This window comes from Cupressus sempervirens, chromosome 10, assembly GCF_028749045.1.
Source record: "Cupressus sempervirens isolate cs-2001-9-10 chromosome 10, ASM2874904v1, whole genome shotgun sequence".
Lineage (NCBI taxonomy): Eukaryota > Viridiplantae > Streptophyta > Pinopsida > Cupressales > Cupressaceae > Cupressus > Cupressus sempervirens.
Window position 1 is genome coordinate 194,548,004 of NC_143127.1, and position 19,698 is coordinate 194,567,701.

Genomic DNA, 19,698 nt, shown 5'->3' on the forward strand with positions numbered 1-19,698 from the left:
TTTGAAGTCATGATTGCCAATGGGGGCACTTTACCTTGTAAAGGGAAATGTCGCAATGTGCGTCTCTCTATTGGCGATTATAACATGCGCTCTGACATGTTTGCCTTACCCTTAGGTGGCTGTGATGTGGTTTTGGGTGCCCAATGGTTATGCACTCTTGGCCCCATTCTCTGGGATTTTGCTGAACTTTGGATGCAGTTTTCAGCCGAGGGGCACCAACACACTTTGAAAGGCTTACAACCAGGGTCTCTCAGCATCATCAGTTCACACCGTATGGAAAAACTTCTTAAGAAGAATTCACATGGTGTCATCGCTCAGCTCCATTCCATTCAGATGCAGCCATCAGCAGTCTCTAGCACTCCTGCCGATCTCCAACACATTTTGGACAAGTATTCTGGTGTATTTGCTGAACCTGTGGGATTACCTCCTTCTCGTCCAGAGGACCACCGTATTCAGCTCCTTCCTGGCAGTGTTCTGCCCAACATCAGGCCCTACCGCTACCCATTTCATCAGAAGACCGAAATCGAGATACTTGTCCGTGACTTACTGAAGCAAGGTATTATTCGCCCTAGTACCAGTTCCTTTTCTTCTCCAGTTCTGCTTGTTCGCAAAAAAGATGGGTCATGGCGACTCTGCATTGATTTCCGCGCACTTAATCATCTCACTATAAAGGACAAGTTTCCCATTCCAGTTGTTGATGAACTTCTTGATGAACTTCATGGGGCTCATTTTTTCTCCAAGTTAGATCTTCGTTCTGGGTATCATCAAATTCGAGTTAATGAGGAGGATATACCTAAAACTGCCTTCCGCACACATGATGGTCACTATGAATTTTTAGTCATGCCCTTTGGCCTCACGAATGCTCCTTCAACATTTCAGGCAGTGATGAATAACATATTTCGACCATACCTCCGGAAATTCATTCTGGTCTTCTTTGATGATATCCTCATATATAGCAAAACTTGGGCTGAGCATCTCCATCATCTGGAGCTTGTCTTGCAACTTCTCTCTGATCATCAACTCTGTGCAAAACTATCTAAATGTGTGTTTGGCCAGGAGGAAGTGGAGTATCTCGGGCATATTGTTGCATGCCATGGAGTGCGGGTGGATCCTACAAAAATAGATGCCATGAAAACTTGGCCGCATCCTAAAACTCTCAAGAGCCTTCGGGGTTTTTTGGGGTTGACTGGCTACTACCGCAAGTTTGTCAAAGATTATGGGAAAATTGCAGCACCATTGACAGCTCTGTTAAAAAAGGATGCCTTCTCCTGGACCCCTGTTGCTGAGACTGCATTTGAACAACTGAAACAGGCTATGTGCAGTACACCTGTTCTCGCAATGCCAGATTTTTCCAAACCCTTCACTATTGAGAGTGATGCTTGCGGCAATGGATTGGGTGTTGTTCTCCTGCAAGATGACCATCCTATTGCGTTCACTAGCAAAGCCCTCTCTGGGCACTCAGGCTTCCTCAAAACTTATGAGCGAGCAAGGAGAAACTTCTTTTGGAAAGGGATGAAACAGACGATTCAACAGATGGTGGCTGAATGTGATACTTGCCAATGCCACAAGGGTGAAACGACCCTCCTTCCTGGCTTGCTCGAACCATTGCCCATCCCTACACGGATTTGGACTGATATTTCTATGGATTTCATTGAAGGGCTTCCTAAATCCGGTGGCAAGACAGTGATCTTGGTTGTGGTTGATCGTCTCTCAAAATATAGTCATTTTTGTGCCCTCAGCCACCCCTATACTGCCTCCTCTGTTGCACAAATCTTCATGGACCAGATATTTCGTCTTCATGGACTCCCTTCTTCCATTGTCTCTGATCGTGATGCAACTTTTACCAGTCATTTTTGGACTGAACTGTTTCAGAAAACTGGCACCAAACTGAAGATGAGTTCGGGCTATCACCCACAAACTGATGGTCAAACTGAAATTGTCAATAAATGCTTGGAAACTTATCTTCGTTGCTTCACTTCCGAACAGCAACATCAGTGGGCCAAGTGGCTCCCTTTAGCTGAATGGTGGTACAATACCTCTTACCACACTGCCTCTAAAATGACTCCATATGAAGCAGTCTATGGTCAGGCACCTCCAGTGCTCCTTCCCTACACTCCCAACAGCTCACCAGTCCAGGCAGTTGACATAGTTCTCCGCAGCAGGGATCAGATTCTTCGTACCTTACAGGATAATCTTCACATGGCCCGTAATCGGATGAAACAACAAGCAGATCAACACCGTTCTGATTTGCACACAGGTGCAGAATCTGTGATAACCTGTACAACACTAGCTGACCCAATCTCCTCTATGGCATCTCTCAAAATGGTGAACTGGAATTCTGCATTCTTCTTCTTTCCTGAGCAATCTATGGCTCTCAAAAAAAAGAGCCAGCAGGGGATGTGACAATGATATTGATGAGTGACCGATGTCTAACATTGGTCCACCCATCCATCACAATAGAGCAACCCGTCCTAACCCAAATGTGTTTCATATCCTCAAATAACAAAGCAACCTTTGAGTACTCTTCATCTAGGATAGTGGTTTGTAGCTTATGCTCACCAGGGGTATAAATGAGGAATTCATACTCAAAATATCTTTCACCATTTGTTTATAATAAGTGGAACGGGTTGCATTATATGGGATACCATTAGCAACAAAGAATCTACCAATGGATGCCTCACACTTTTCCTTTGCTTGTGCATTAAACATACTTTCCACCGAGCCCTTCTCACCACTACTCATCTTTCTCTTCTCTCTAGACCTAGTAGGGCTACCACTAGTACCAATGGTGGATGACATATGCCTAGATGATTGTGAGGGAATAGATAGTGATGTCACTGTCAAATTTTGCCCCTCCATTTCAGCCTCTAAGTGCAATCTTTGGCATTATAATTTTTGTTCATCAATCAAGTTAGGACAAGCTTTGACTCCTTGGCATGAAACACCTAAAAAATATGACTTCACTCTTGTATAGTTGCCCCTAAAATCATCAAGACAAACATGGCAATCCCTCACCTTAGTCTCTCCCGAATTCTTTTTATCTTTTGGCCGAGGTGTGACATACTGGAGAAGAGGGTTTTTCCTATTAAAGGGACCCTTTGCAAAAATTTTCATAATGGCAGAAGTGCATTTAAACAAATAAACTTTAGGATCAGGTTTTTGCCTAGTGTCACTACTAGCAACATCAACCCCTACATACTCCCACTGCTACTCATTGTGTTTAAATATGCAATAGATATTTGAGCTGAAACAATGAAAAAATAAAATGAAAATCAGACTTTGCAAGCTGCAAATCTATTTAAAAAATGATAGATGGAAGCATAAAGAGTTTTATACTTACTTGGTGGACAAAATAGAAGATCAAACCCTTGGTCAAGCTCTTGGAAGCAAAAATATTACCTCCTCTACTTGCAAAATGAAAACTCCAGTAGGCTGTAACATAAAATGAAAACCAAACAAATGTTAAAACAACCTAAATGTGTGGAGTATAAACATTTTAGGGCATTTGGAGGAGTGGGGCCCACCTAGCCGACCAAGTTGCAGGCTTTGAAACATTTTTTAATGTTTTATTTTTAAAGTTTCATACATACAAAAAAGGGGGACGACTGACCGTACCCAGTATGGTTGGGCGATAGCTAAACGTCCCCTTTTTGTACCGGATATGGCTGGCCATCCCCTTTTTTCCCCCCCCCGTGCCTTGAGTTTCCGAAATGTCTCTTGCAAAATATGGTTTTTTGGAGACAGCTGGAGGACGTCCCATACCTGTCCCCCGTCCTTGGGACGTCCCTATCTCCGAAACGTTAAATTTTAGGCTGGGTACGTGTCCTTGGAAAACATAGTGTATAACAACAAAATTAGACATGGAAAATGACTAAAAATAGTTTAAGATTGGAAATTTTGAATCCCTTTAAAAATTAAAATCATTCATTCATTTAATAACAAATGTTTTAAATTTGTTTTGCTGGCATAAGACTTGAAGAAACCGGGGAGGAGTCGGTCACCTATCGGCTTACGAAAAAAGAACCCTAAATATTTTAGCGGCAGCTGAGGGTTTTGGACCGAGATAGAAAATCTTAATTGAGTTTCCAGTTTTTGCGATTTTACTGAAAGCACAGAGCCTCTCAATTACATTAATTTAAAATTTGCTCTCAAGAAATTGGGTTTGAGTGACTTTTGCGGTAAAAAATTCTTGAGTAGTAAGGCTCGAGAGGTTTATGTTTTGACTTCGATTTGAAAGCGGAAGGCGAATGCGAAGATGGCAAGTCTGGATGTACAAGAAGAGGAGGTTCATACATTTTCCAGTCTGGGTGTTTGTGAACAATTAGCTGAAGCATGCGATGTATTGGGATGGAAGAAGCCTTCCGCAATTCAAGTCCAGTCTATTCCCCTTGCTCTTGAAGGTGATACACGGTTTTGCAATTATGTTTTTTAATTCTTTATATGAATTTAAATTCTTTGAGTTTTGGACAAGGTTGACAGCCTGGAACACTATCGGGGACGAGCATTAATTGCATTTTGTGAATTGTACACGGATTACTTTAACGTGCCGAAGGAAACGTTGCTACATGTTCGCTGAAGTTATTGGTCACTTTATAACAACAGTGCCCGTTTGGACTAATTACTATAGAAGAGAAGAGAAGATTTGTAATGATCACAAGGTCAAAGATAGTCCGTGGAGCATTATAACTTTCTATTATGGCTTCGTGAAATGCTGATGTTTCGTCATTCAATTTGATAACGAACAACCATTTTCCTCCCGAGTAAATCTTGAAAGGAAGTCGCTGCTATAATGCTTATGGACTTGACCCAGATTTCTTCATAGGCTTTAGAATCCCAAAAAAAATGTTATTTTATTTCTACTCTCAACTAGCCCTCTTTCCATACCTCTTTTGATCTCTTATATCTGTCTCATTTGCAACAAAAACTAAATGTGAGTTAATCTTCAACTTTACACAACGAGATACCTTTTCGATATATACAACGAGACCTCCAAAAGCATTTTTACTTCAGGTAATTAATATTTCTAGTTTTGTACCATCTAACGACCAACTTAAGTAGCTAACTTGGAACTTTCCAATCCACCTGCAAATTGAGATCTAATTCGACCCTACAATAATCACATCAATACTGATAAATTTCCACGAAACATTTAGTTTTTGGGGAACATCAAAACTGAAAATCTAGTAAACAAGCAAAACAGTAGTAATGAAAAAGAACAATAAAGCAAGCTCCAAATAACCATTACAATATTGATAACTTTCATATGAAGCTTTCAATACAATGAACTTCAAACAAGGTGAAATAGTAAATATGTTAAAACTAAAAAAACAATACATGCCGAAAGGAATGGTAGAATTTATAAAAGAAATCCGATACTCTGTCATATACAGAGGTCTGCAGCCACTGAAGCTGTCCCAAAATACTCAAGATCTATCATTATTTAGTAATTTATGTATGTAAATTATTAATCAATATTTTGGACTATGAAGAAAACAAACTGGAACACATGACTGAACATGGAACAATAGTTCCTTACAATAGTGTTTTACTATATTAGCACAACTGAGAAAATTGCAAAGTTCTCTGTCTGTGTGTGTATTGACTAGAGTATCTATAGTATATGGCATTATAGCTCTATTCTAATAGCATATCAGGAAATACACTTAGCGGTGCTGCTGGGTTAGCCTGTTGTTACAAGTACAATATCAACTAAAAGATTGGGGTCGGGGCTATTCAATTTAGGATTAAACGTTTGCAATGTTAATAATCTAATTAAAATAACAATTATATGGCTGTTATTAGTTATGTGTATTTATACCACATTAAAGCGATCACTCAGTTACACCACAAGCCTCGGACAATTCTGTTTTGATGTCTTAAATGTATGTATTTCTTCAACTTCTTTTTTATGTCCTTTTCCTTAATTTAGTAAAATTTGGGTGAGGTTATCCCTTTTGATGCAATGTGGATTATAAGCTTTGGCCACATTACAATGTAGAACCTTGGGAAACATTCTCAAGGTGGAAACCTATGTCACTATAAACTGTTCTCCCATATTTATTATACCACAACCATGCCATATGTCTTCTGGGCTTATGAAGCATCTTATTGGCGAGGGGTATATGAACTTGGGCCGTGCTTTAATAAGTGGCTGACATTATCATTGCTCGCTACACCACAACCCACTGGATCTATTTTCATATATTGAGCAAGTTTGGCTTTATGCATTACCATTTGTTTGTCTTTTGTATGTAATTTAATACCTCAAACTGCCTATGGACAACTTGCACTTCTCTTACTTGTCTGTTGCATGTACCTTCAGGGCGGGATCTCATTGGGTTGGCACAAACAGGCTCCGGGAAAACAGCAGCATTTGCAATCCCAATTTTGCAGGCACTTCTTGAGAAACCACATCCATTGTTTGCTTGTGTTCTCTCACCAACCAGGTTTGATATTAAATCACAAATATTTAGATTAGTGTGCTGGTGTTTGTGGCATGCTCAACTGATGGTTTTGTTTTCCCCTACTACTTACAGGGAGTTGGCACTTCAAATTGCAGAGCAGTTTGAAGCTCTAGGGGCTGGCATTGGTGTCAAATGTGCAGTGGTAAGTCCTGAATGTTGTTTTGACTGATATAATGCATACTGAAGTTGTTTAAATTCTGAGAACTAAAAGACAAGCACTTAGCAACTAAATCATGCATCAGTTTTAAGTAGGAGATCTCTCCACAGTCATTATTGTATCAGTTGATAAAAACCGAAACATTGATTCAGACTTAAGTTATGACGAGACTAACTATATATCTAATTTGGATATGCATTGGTATTTAACCCATTTAGATTTCAAAGTCTGATTTAGTAGCTCCCTGTAAATATTCAAAAGATGAACTGATTTTCTTGTGGCAATTAAGAAGTGTAGTGTCATGATTAGTTGAATTTCATCTGCGTTCTGATGTTAAATACAACAGATATGCATCATTTGAAAATCTTCTTCTGAAACTGCAATATGTGCAAATCTTGGGGACCTAATTGAGGTTCAGTTATAGGGAAAACAATAATATATCTAATTTGGATATGCAATTGCACTCATCTCTTTGGAATCAAAAGCATGAATTAGCAGCTATCTATGAACATTCAAAAGAAACATTAATTGCTTTGTGGCAAATAAGAGCTCAATATGGTCCATCAAATATCATGATTAATTGAATTTCATCTGTGCTGTGGATGTAAAATGTAACATATATGTACCTTTGAGTCTTGACAATCTTCTTGCAATTGTAATATGTTCAAATCATGTGTTGGGGGAATAAGATGCCATGATTTGTACAAGTTGTGGCCAATAGAGCATACATGTAGTTGCGTAATGATATATAGGAAGACCTCAGCAATGTATTTGAAGCTACAGGGCAATGTATTTGAAGTTACAGGGCTGGTTGTGAACAATCGATTTCTGGGTATTGTTATCACACTCACAGAACTGATTAAAACCAATCAATCTCTGCCTTTAGGAGTTGTGTTGATGATAGATTGTGAGAGTATAGCTTAATGAGCAATTGTGGCATTAAATTGCAAAATGCCCCAACACTATGAAGAGATAAAAAGGTTTTTGTTAGAAAAATTTAGGACTCGTATGTTATTTTTTTTTTTTTTTGGAAAAAGGGGTAAAAATTTATTCACTCAAATCCAGATTACAAAGCAAAGGCCAAAGGCCCACACTAACACTATATATTCCTATCTTCCAATATCAGTTGATCAACAATCTCATGGTATTCCCAAGGTAACTCATCCCTTCCATTAATAGCCCAACTAGCCACGTTCTCTGAAGCCCACTTCGCCAAACAATCCGCAACTCTGTTCCATTCGCGAGGGATATGACGAAAGGAGACAAAATCCAAGGAACTACATAAACTCAGAATTTGTCTGGCCAAAGAGGCTAATCGCCAATTAACATTCTCCAAGCTCTGGTTATTCAACATATCAACAACAATCTGTGAGTCAGACTCACATATGATCTTTTTCCAGCCTAAAGAGCAACCTCTCTCCACAGCAATCTTGATAGCAAGGGCCTCCATCAGATTATTAGAATGTTGACCCTTATAAATGGACATCATAAAAATCTCACCACCATCATTACCTCTACCTATAGCTCCAATACCAACATGACTAGGATTTCCCCAAGAAGACCCATCAGTATTAATCTTCAAGATCCCAGCTGGGGGAGGGGTCCATCACCCATCTCTACAAACACGCTGCTTGTCATGGCCCGTTCGTTTTCCAAGAGTGCATCCCCGATTATCGCCATCCAGGTTCAAATTCCTCACAATATTTTGTTCCCCAGGATCTATACTTTTGGACATGTCGCACTTAGCAGAAATAGTCTCTTGCAGCCTACTAAGGATCTTCCTCCACAACTGTAGGCTATCTAACTTAGAATCACAAAAAATCCTGCGGTTCCTCTCCAACCATAGGTTCCAGAGAATAAAAATTGGCCCAACCGTCCAGGCAGATTGCAAGAAAGACGTCTTCGCTGGAGGTCTGCCCAAACTTACCCAAAAGTCAATGAGAGAAGTTGCATGAATACAACCATGATTCCAAGCCTCCCACCATCGATGCCAAATATCCTTCGAAAAGGGGCAGAGAAAAAATAAGTGAGATACACTCCTCATTATGAAAACATAGAAAACAAATAGAAGGTCCCTGAAAGCCTCTTTTGTGGAGATTCTCCCATGTAAGACATTTCTTCTGGGCCAACAACCATATGAAGAAATTACATTTGGGCCAAGAAAAGTTATTCCAAACCTTCTTCCACCGGTGCACTTCAGCTGTTCCATGTAGGTTCCCGTCTAGCACAACATAGCCTTGAACCACAGAGAATTTGCCCTTTGGACTAGGATCCCAAGCTAGAACATCCCTCCCCTTAAGAGAGCTACAAAACCTATCTTCCAACACCTGAACAAGAAGAGCGCGATCCTCATCAGAACCACCGATAGGCCACTCTTGAGAATCCTTCCAACAAGTCACCTCCACATGTCCCAAACGCTTGATAGTCTTAAAATGCTCCACCTTAAACCAGCCAGCATTAGTGAAAATGTGGCAGAGAGGCTGAAGCTGGGGAAAGCAAGAGATCATGGGCGGATGGCCATCCCAAGAATCCTGCCAAAATAGAGCATCCGAGCCTCCATTACAAATCCAAAAGAGGCCTTCCTTAATTAGCTGAGCGCCCTTCTTGAGGGTGTTCCAGACACAAGACCCTTTACCCAACAAAGCAAGGCGCGACACTTCTAAACTATTTGCACTAGGAAAATACTTGTGAGTAAGAATCTTGGCCCAATCTGAGTGTTGATTGTTGCACCACCTCCAATACAGCTTAGCAGCTAGAGCCGTGACAACAAGTGCCATGGATCTAAGACCCAGGCCCCCAGCAAACTTTGGCCTGCAAACACACTCCCACTTAACTAAACTCCACTTTGATGAAAGAAGGGTACCAGACCAAAGGAATTGCTGAGAAAGAGCATCAAAATCCCTAACAAAGGTGGAAGGCGAAACTTGCACACAACACCTATAAATAGGTAGAGACTGCACCATAGTCTTAAGAAGAATCACTCTGCCAGCAGAAGAAAGCCACCTATTCGTCCAATGACTGACTTTACTCCGGAATTTATCCAAAATCCCCTACCAGTACACTCTAAACTGAGATCCCAAAACCAAGGGGACTCCAAGATATAAAAGGGGAAGAGTACTAATCTGAAATCTAAAAATCCTAGCAATCCTGTTTTGAATAGGCTGGGGGGTATTGAAGAAAAAGATGGAAGATTTGTCATCATTAATACATTGACCTGAAGCCTTCAGATAAATGTCAAGGGCCCTCCTGAAATTTATAGCCTTCAGATAAATGTCAAGGGCCCTCCTGAAATTTATAGCTTCACTAACTCTGGCCGTGCCCATCAACGCAGTATCATCCACAAACTGAAGGTGAGAATAGGAAGGGAGAGAGTCATGCCAACTCCAACCTTGGATAAGACCCCACCCCACTTGAGATTTGATAAATCTTCCAAGACCCTCTGCCATGATAATGAATAAATAAGGAGATAAAGGATCCCCTTGCCGAAGTCCTCGAGAAGAACTAAACAAACCTGATGGTTCCCCATTTATAATGACAGAAAAGGAAGAGGAGGTCACACAACTTAGAATCCAATTAACCCATTCCTCAGCAAAGCCAAACGTCAAGAGAACATTCTGTAAGAATTCCCAACTCACTCGATCATAAGCTTTAGCCATGTCAAGCTTTATGAACATAGCCCTCTCCTTCGAATTAGCCATAGAATGAATAGCTTCCATTGCAACCACAACACCATCCAAAATTTGTCTTCCTTCAACAAAACCCCCCCTGCTCTGGGGAGATCAGAGTGCTAAGAAGTGGCTTAAGTCTCTCCGCAATCAGCTTGGAGATGATCTTATAGACAACATTACAAAGTGCAATAGGTCTAAAATGAGCCAACTGATTAGCCCCCTCCTGCTTAGGTATAAGAACCAAAAAAGTAGAATTCATGGACTTGAGCATCTGCTTATTCCTATGAGACTCTTGAACCACCTCAAGGAGATCTAACTTGATAATTTCCCAGAATTCCTGAAAGAACTCAATCGGAAATCCATCAGGGCCTGGAGCCTTACCTTTTTTCATGTTAAACACCACTTTTTCCACTTCAGATAGCAAAATAGGACGTAAGAGGGCCTCATTCATCTCCACAGAGACCAAGTGAGGAATACTATCCAAGATTGCCCTCTCTTCAGCCCTAGCATCAAGATCCTCCTTAGAAAAGAGGTTTGAAAAATAGTTGGCAGCAGCTCTGGAAATATCAACATTGGAAGAAAGATGAATCCCTTCGGGCGAGATCAAGGAGGGTAAAGAATTCCCCTGTCTCCGAGCTTTGAACGAGTTATGAAAGAATGCAGTGTTCCTATCCCCCTCCTGAAGCCAATCAATACGAGATTTTTGCTTTCAAAAGATCTCCTCACGAAGCTCCCACTCTTCTAATCCTTTAAGAGCCACAAACTCTGCTTCACTTAGATCAAAGGTCCTCCCTTGATCCCGAATCAACCGAGTGATGTTGTCTAAATTAGCCTGAGCAGCTATCCTTTGAGCGTGTAGGTTACCAAAACATTGTTTATTCCACTTCTTAAGCCTGTACTTAACATGTTGAAGCCTCTTACAGAAAGTAAACATTGCCGTCCCATGGGTAGGCATCCCTTCATACCACCAGTCCATCATAAGATCTTGCAAAGACTGATCTTGTAACCACATTAACTGAAATTTAAAAGGAGGGTTCTTGGTGACACCATAAGCAGTAACCGAGAGCTTGATAGGCCAATGATTAGAGCCTCTCCAATCAAGAATTTCAGAGTTAGTGATCAACCTGTTGTTCATCCAATAATAGGAAACCAAAAATCTATCAAGCCTTTTTGAGATAGCCTCCGCACCACACCTCCTATTATTCCATGTAAAGACACCATTAGTTGGCTTCACATCAATGAGATGCAAAGAGTCAATCATATCCCTGAAAAGATTTGCAGAGGGGTCCATCCTAGCAACTCCTCCCCGTTTTTCATCTAAGCTGGTAATAGAATTAAAATCATGAGCCAAGATCCATGGAAGGAATGGGTCCACGGCCCAAATGTAGCTAATATGAGCCCGTAGATTTGACTTTCCCAAAATATCTGTAGGAGCATAAATATTAGATAGAAGGCATCTTTCCCCAGTCGCCAAACAAGATGCAACCAAAGAGATAGAGGATCGACTAGAAATCCACCATAAGGGAAGAACTTTTCTTGGGTTCCAGAAGCAAGCAACCCCACTTGAACTGTTTCGAGCTCCCATCCCCTGCCAATTTCCTTGGGGCCAGATATGCGCAACACAACTGGCCAAACCATCCACTGTAAGCTTAGTTTCCTGAATAAAAACCACATCAGGTAACTGAGAATCAATTAATTTACGAACAACCTTTTGTCTAGGGATGCTGTTCAACCCCCGTACATTCCATGATAAAACAATCATTTATGGGGGTGGGTGAAGTGGGAATCAATGGGTTTCACAGACCTAGACTCAACCAAAGTATCCCCCATAATCTTAACCCGCTCTTGATTAGTCTTTCTGCCACTCTTAGACGGTTTCTCCAGAGACCTCTTTTTGAAGGATTTCTGTTGTAACCCTAAAGTAGGATGGGCTTTGCCACCCTTGGCCAACTCTGCGGCCCCCTTGGGAACAGGGGGATCTGGAACCACCACACTTGAACTCATCAGAACCTGTGATCCCTGAGGCTCCCGGGTATCCTGAACCTGAGGAGGTAGATCCATATCAATTTGTACACTTTGAGGATCCTTTGGCAATAGTAACTGATGCTCCCCCTTTGCCTCATCTTCTTGAACTTCATGCAGGCCCTTATCCCCAAAAGAAAGCTCAACCGAAATACCTTCCTCCTGTACAAGGTCTTCAAGAACATCAAATCTGTTAAAAGTACCCTCATTGTGTCTCTCCTGCTAGGTTCTCTTCTTACCCTTGCCTTTGTTCCTAGTTTTGACTTGAGTAAAGCCCTCATTATCTGTAGGTCCAGTAGATGCAAGAGCCTTCCCCTTGTCTCCCGTAAGAGGTCCGGATGCATCCAAAGTAGCAGGCTTGAATCTAGGACATTTGCATAGCAAGTGACCATATTCATGGCAAATTCGACACCTAAAAGGAAGGGTCTCATAATCCAGCTATTGGATCCAGGAAGAGGATCCCAAGCGTATTTCCATAGAATCTGGTAATGGATTAGTTAAATCTACCTCAACACAAATACGAGCATAAGAAATTACCTTACGATCCCGAGTTTGTGTAGCCACCCCCACAGGCTTGCCAAGCAGTAGTGAGATAGAATGAAGAATATCATCCCTCCAAAACTCCAACGGAAGCCTCGACAAACGAACCCACACAGGGACCCGTGATGGAATCTCTTTAGCTGAATTGAAGCCCATGTGCCAAGGCTTGATGAAAAGCCCCACCTGGTTAAAGAAGTAAGGGCCTCCTTCAAATGCTCTATTTCTATCCGCCATGCAAGAGAAGATAACTAAAAAGTAATTATTCGCTGCCATAATGATCTCCATATCGCCTTCGGGGTTCCAAACCCTACGAGCCCAGGAATCTAACACAGGTAAGGAGAGACGAAGGCCCAAAAATTTGCAAATAAGGGCATGATTCTGCCAATAGTCAACATCCTCTGAAATCTGCTCAGGTTGAATAACCAGAACAAGTCGGTTCTCAGATCTTTCCAAACATCCATTAAATTTTTTAATTCGAGGCACCCTTGTGGAGGAGAAGACCCCATCTCCTATTGTAGGTTTACTCGTCTGGTCCTTACCATTTACATGTGCTGAAGACGATGGATCAGCCATCACCATATCCTCAGAGGCAATCTGAGATAAAACTAGACCCCGATTCGCCATAGGGTAGACTCAACAATCTTACCAGCAAAAAACGGGATAGGAAACCCCCGGTCTCCAACCCCAAGAGCAAAGCCCCGGACCAAGACCAAGAGTCTAACAGTCACAGCCAAATGCAAAGAATGTATCCGCCTGTCGTCAAAAAGAGAGTATGGGCCCTCACGCCTGACCAAACACCACTGAGCGCCAAAGGAGACCCCTGACAAGCTGAGCCTACAGCCTTTAGCTGCGAGGAGGATCTGGAACAGTTGCTAGGGCATGCAGGCCCTAGCACAGAGCGGCCTTCACCTACGACCCAATCTCGCTCATCGCCATCCGCCGTCTTCTTTCAAGCCTTCATTGTCAAATATTCTTATTATTCACTTTAGGACTCGTATGTTATTAAGTTGGCTGAAAAAATCACATTATACTTAAAAGTTCTAAACCCCATGTTGAAGCATGAAGAAAATGACTACTTGACTATGACAATTAAGGGTAAGGTTAGATTGACTGATGCCACTAAGGTCCAGATCTCATCATCTTAGACAAGAGACATATAGATGGATGATTCCTAGGGAAATTTGGGAAGAAAGAACTAGCTAAGCAAAGATGTATAAGAAGTACATTTCAAATGAAACTTTGTTTAATTAGTAAAATAGAAAAATCGCAAATATAGTAATAGTAAACCTAAAGTTTTAAATATTTGAACAATGAATACTAAATAAAATTTGACAAATAAAAATGTCTAATTGGATATTTCTATTATATAAAAAATATGAATATCATAAAGATTACTGAATGAGTAGCATGATATCAAAACACGTACAAAATGTCAAAAAGTAGTAGAGTGAGGACTCTAGAGTCTATATTTTCTGGATGCAAACTTTTTATCGCTGGATTTATTCGAAACCTCATGGCCAATCTCTGCCAAACTAACACCAACCAACCTTGCATCTGAAGTCGTAGCATCCTCATCAGTGTATTCTAACTCCTATCTCTACATCTCATCTGGATACTGGACTGTGTTTGTACGCATATTGCAATTGATGAGATGCAAAGCACCATGTAATAGTCACAACCTTCTCTGCTCTCCAAGAGGTAAATCAGTTTCTCTTCAGAGAGTGGATTGTTGAAGATGTAGCATCAGTCGGATATAATTCTGATTAACAGAACCATATATATCTGTTTATTTATATAATATGATTATATCAAGTTATTCATCTGCTAAACACCAAATCAGAATCGATTAAGCTTGCATTTGTATTGGTACCATTATCTTATGATAATCTCTGATTAATCTTGCATCTGTGTTGTTACCATTATCTTATAGTAATCACCGAATTAAACTTGTGTTTGGAGCAGCACATTATTTGCCATGGCGCACGATATCAAAGTACACGTTATCTCTGTTGACTATGCTATATCATGTGTCTCCCGTATTTGTTAAGGTAAAGTAACTTTGGCAATCGGGGTCACCTTCCATGCAGGGTCATGATCCTACATGGCCCAAGCCACATTCATGACTCTACGTGAAGGATGACCATTCAGATACATATTTATATTGATTATCGGTTGCTGCTGGGAAACAATCAATAACAACGAACATTCTATTAGCTGCAGTTGATCGTCTGTTACACTTACAGTTATCAGACATCATCAACACTATTATATCAATATAAAGAATTCTCACTATATATACAGTACAAAAATTATACTGTATCAGAATTGCTTAAACAGTAAACAATATCAGTGATATTTGAAATCTATTAAAACTCTATCTCAGATCCAATATTCCTTACCATGGTATCAGAGCTCAACTGATAGAGTTTAAATTTCAAACAAAATATTGAAATTATCGTGCACACTTCAGATTTACTCAAAATCAAATAAAAAAGGTGCAACCATGGTGAACGGCGTCAGCCCTGAGGACAGACTCGAAGGTGCATCAAACCGTCAAATCCCCATTTTAACATAGAATTTTAATAATAATTAGATAATAAAATGTTAATAGATAAATAATGATAATAAAGTTATATTAAAACTAATACTAAAATATAAAACTAGGAAATAATAATTATTTAATCGATATAATTAATGAAATAATACCTAGTATGATATTTAAATAATTAAAAAATAATAAAATTTCAATGAGTAAATAAAGAAATAAAATTAGATACAAGAGACAATATTGTAGAAAGTATGTTAATTTTCTAAATAGAATTCAATAATAAATAATAATAAATACAAATGAGGAAGTAAATAAATAATATAACATAGAATAATATAAATTAACTACATCTAATCAAAAGTCAGAAGATGTTTAACAAATAGACATGACTCCTTAAAATTAAGATATTAAAGGGAGGAGAGTTTATTTTGGAGAGAACAAAGAAAGGAGGAGAAGACAGGAGTTCAAAAAGGAAAAATGGAAGAGGAAAGTAATATGAAGAAGATAAGGAAGTGACTTTTTGAAAAGGTGTCAATGATATTTGAAAGGATGTGAACCCTCGAAAGGGTCATAATTATGAATAGTTGCTACTCTTCAAAAATATTGTGATTATAAAGTAGTGGGACTTTTCCAAAGGATTTTAGTTCTGGAGTATTGTGACTTTTTGAAAGTATTATAATTATGAAGTGTTGTGACTTTTCAAAGGATTTGTATTATGAAAGGTTGTGACTCTTGGAAAAAAAGAAGGTAAGAAAGGTATGTTTATGGATTATATTTGTTTAATTATGTTTATGTATTTATTTATATTTATGAATCATACTTTTGGATAATATTGTGTTAGCTCATGGGGTTAACACCATGGATATTAATGAGACTCGAAGCATGGAGCATGGAGATATTAAGATCTCCATTGTTCGCCATGGCCGAGAATTAATGTGAACTCAAAGCATGGAGCATGTGAGATATTAAGATCTATATTGATTGCCATGGCTGAGAATTGATATCGAAGCATGGAGTATGGAGATATTAAAGATCTCTATTGTCCACCATGGCTGATAATCGATGTGCCGGAATATTCTGATGTTGTCAAACATATGCATATGTCATTGGCCTTGGATAGAGGATGCCTGTCCAAGAAGAATCTTAAGGGGTGCGCTTGCGAGATGACGGTGAGGTAGCTATGAGCTAAGAAGCCCGATCTGGAGACGTTCTTAAGATTGGCGTTAACTTAGAGGGTAAAATAATATAGTTAGTTTTATTATTATTGTGATTCTAACATTTATTTTGTAGGTATTACTTGTCCCTACCTAACCCTATTAGTGGGGACATTACACAAACTTTGTATCATGGAGAATAGAATAATGATCCATTCTTCGAGAACTTGAATTGGAATCATATGTTGAAAAAAACAAATCCATGCATGAAAATGAACTAGATAAAACAATTTGGAAAAGGCATAACAATAAGGCCATGGAAATTATTATAGACGCTGTAAAGGATCATATACTTCCAACTTTGTCAAAATAAAAAACGGCCTATGATATGTTCATGACCATTCAAAATACATATGAAATCAATAATACAAGTAGATTGCTTACCTTGAAAGAGCAAGTTCTTCATGTATACAGTACAAAAATTATATTGTATTAGAATTCTTTAAACAGTAAACAATATTAATGATATTTGAAACTATTAAAACTCTATCTTAGATCCAATATTCCTTAACATGGTATCAGAGCTCAATTGTTAGAGTTTAAAGTTCAAACAAAATATTGAAATTATTGCGCATACTTCAGATTTACTCAAAATCAAATAATAAAGGTGCAACCATAGTGAACGATGTCAAACTTGAGGACGGAGTCGAAGGTGCATCAAACTTTGTATCATGGAGAATTTGAATATTGATCATTCTTCGAGAACTTGAGTTGGAATCATATGTCGAAGAAAACAAATCCATGCATGAAAATGAACCAGATAAAACAATTTGGAAAAGGCATAAAGGCTATGGAATTTATTATAGATGCGGTAAAGGATCATATACTTCCAACTATGTCAAAATAAAAAACTGCCTATGATATGTTCATGACCATTCAAAATACATATGAAATCAATAATACAAGCAAATTGCTTACCTTGAAATAACAACTTCTTCATATCAAGATGAATAAAGGAGAAACAATTGCATCATTTTTTATTGTAATTTCTGAATTAAAAGATCAACTTTCCACTATTGGAAACAATGTAGATGACAAGGAATTAACCTTGATAGCCCTTAAAGGGTTACCGACTTCTTGGGAATTTTTTATTCCAGGGATCAGTGCATTGCCTGAACTACCAAAATTTGGTCAACTTAAGAATGACTGCACCTAGGAAGAATCAAGATTAATTACAAAACGGATCAGCCCAAATAAAGAGGGAGAAATACAAACCTTGTATGCAAACTCAAACAATAAATGAAAGAAAAGACATTTCAAACGAAAAGGGGGAAGAATAATCAAACCTACAAGAAAAGAGATGTCAAAAATACAATGTTACAAGTGTGATAAATTTGGTCACACTCACATGTATTGCTCGAAAAGAAAGAAATCTCATGCCTTTATAGATGAAGTCAAGGAAGCTGAAAATTCACTTTTCTTTTTAGCCTTATCAAGTGAACTAAACACTAACAACAATACTTGGATAATTGACAGTCGAGCATCTTGATACATAATTAGATTTAGAGACTACACCCAAGAAGAATGAAGATTAATCACAAACGGATCAGCCCAAATAAAGAGGGAGAAATACAAGCCCTGTATGCAAACTCAAACAATAAATGAAAGAAAAGACATTTCAATCGAAAAGGTGGAAGAATAATCAAACCTACAAAAAAAGAGATGTCAAAAATACAATGTTACAAGTGTGATAAATTTGGTCACACTCACATGTATTGCTTGAAAAGAAAAGAAATCTCATGCCTTTATAGATGAAGTCAAGCAAGCTGAAAATTCACTATTCTTTTTTGTTAATGTTTTTGCCCAATAATTAGATAAACAACAACAAAAGAGCATAAATAATACACAAAAGACTCAATGCATTTATCCTAGGAAAACCCTTTCACTTGAAGGGAAAAACCTAGCCACACCAGCAAAATATTACTTTTATTGATGATAAAATGTATGAGTACAAGGCATCCACTTGATTGCCCTTACAACACACCAAGGAGTAATATAAATAGATTCAATATAGACTTTTCATATTACACAGCAAGGTCTCTTTGAATTCTGAATGTAAGACTATTCAAATTCCCAAAGATTCAACACTTCACATTTCCATATGCATGCCTCTTCGCATGACGTATGACACGTCTTTTTGCATAATATTAACTTTAAATATAATTGCAAATATCTCTGAGCTGAATATGACCATAACAATCATAACAAACATATCTTTATCTCATAAAATCTAAGATGAAGATCTCTATCGCAGCTACAAACTTCAAGACTCCCTCTTAGCAAGGGAGATATCTTTAGTCAGGCATGTGTAATAGCTGCAACGAATTAAAGATAAGTTCACATAACATATGTTATCTCAACACAACGTAATCCACCATAGTCACTTCATAAGCGCATTGAATGAAGTCACACACGACTTTCACCATGCCTGCTTGCAGGGGGTAAAATGAAGACTTTTATCTCAGAACTTCTCCAAAAGAAGGATACATTCCCACCATGCCTACTTGTAGAGTGTGGTCCACCGTACCTACTCATAGAGAGTGGAATGAGAGCTTTCCCTTCTAATCTCAACACACTCATATATGCTCATAAGAGATTCTGACTGCGAAATGCTTCTTGATAGCTTGGGCTACGTCCTAGCCAGTAAGTTTAGACGCTTTGATCATATCACAGATCTTGACACTAGTATGCCAATCGAGCTCCTGAAGTTGCTTGTTTGTGGCCTTGTCTGCACTTGAGCTTGACAACTGAACGCCTTTGCAGCATCCACAATTATAACTATCATTCTCAGATGTAAGCAGATCCCCACACTGTTTTTGGATCACCAACTTTTGCAAAAGTCAATGACAAACATGCTTGCACATACAACATGATACATATCAATTGTTCCATTGGTAATATTTTGTATTTGCACTTAGTCCTTGCAATGAGACTTGAGCAATCATTAATTAGATAGAGACAAATATCTGCAATAAATTCTCAGCACTGTCGCTGTCAAAATTTATCATGCAAAATGCTCGCTTGCTACACAGAATGGACGTGCTTCTCACAACTACTGTAGAGAAGAGCTTGACTACTCAACCGT

General features: G+C 38.9%; 1 protein-coding gene across 1 annotated transcript in view; it reads left to right on the forward strand.

Annotated features, from left to right (window-relative positions):
• The first annotated feature begins 3,961 nt into the window (after nt 1–3,961).
• LOC149533310 (DEA(D/H)-box RNA helicase family protein) overlaps nt 3,962–19,698 on the forward strand; it is a 133,018-nt gene continuing 117,281 nt past the window's right edge. The window contains exons 1-3 of the mRNA XM_089807651.1: nt 3,962–4,400; nt 6,323–6,446; nt 6,537–6,606. Coding sequence (XP_089663777.1) covers nt 4,256–4,400; nt 6,323–6,446; nt 6,537–6,606 — 339 coding nt within the window. The 5' untranslated portion in view covers nt 3,962–4,255. The remainder of the gene's footprint in view (nt 4,401–6,322; nt 6,447–6,536; nt 6,607–19,698) is intronic.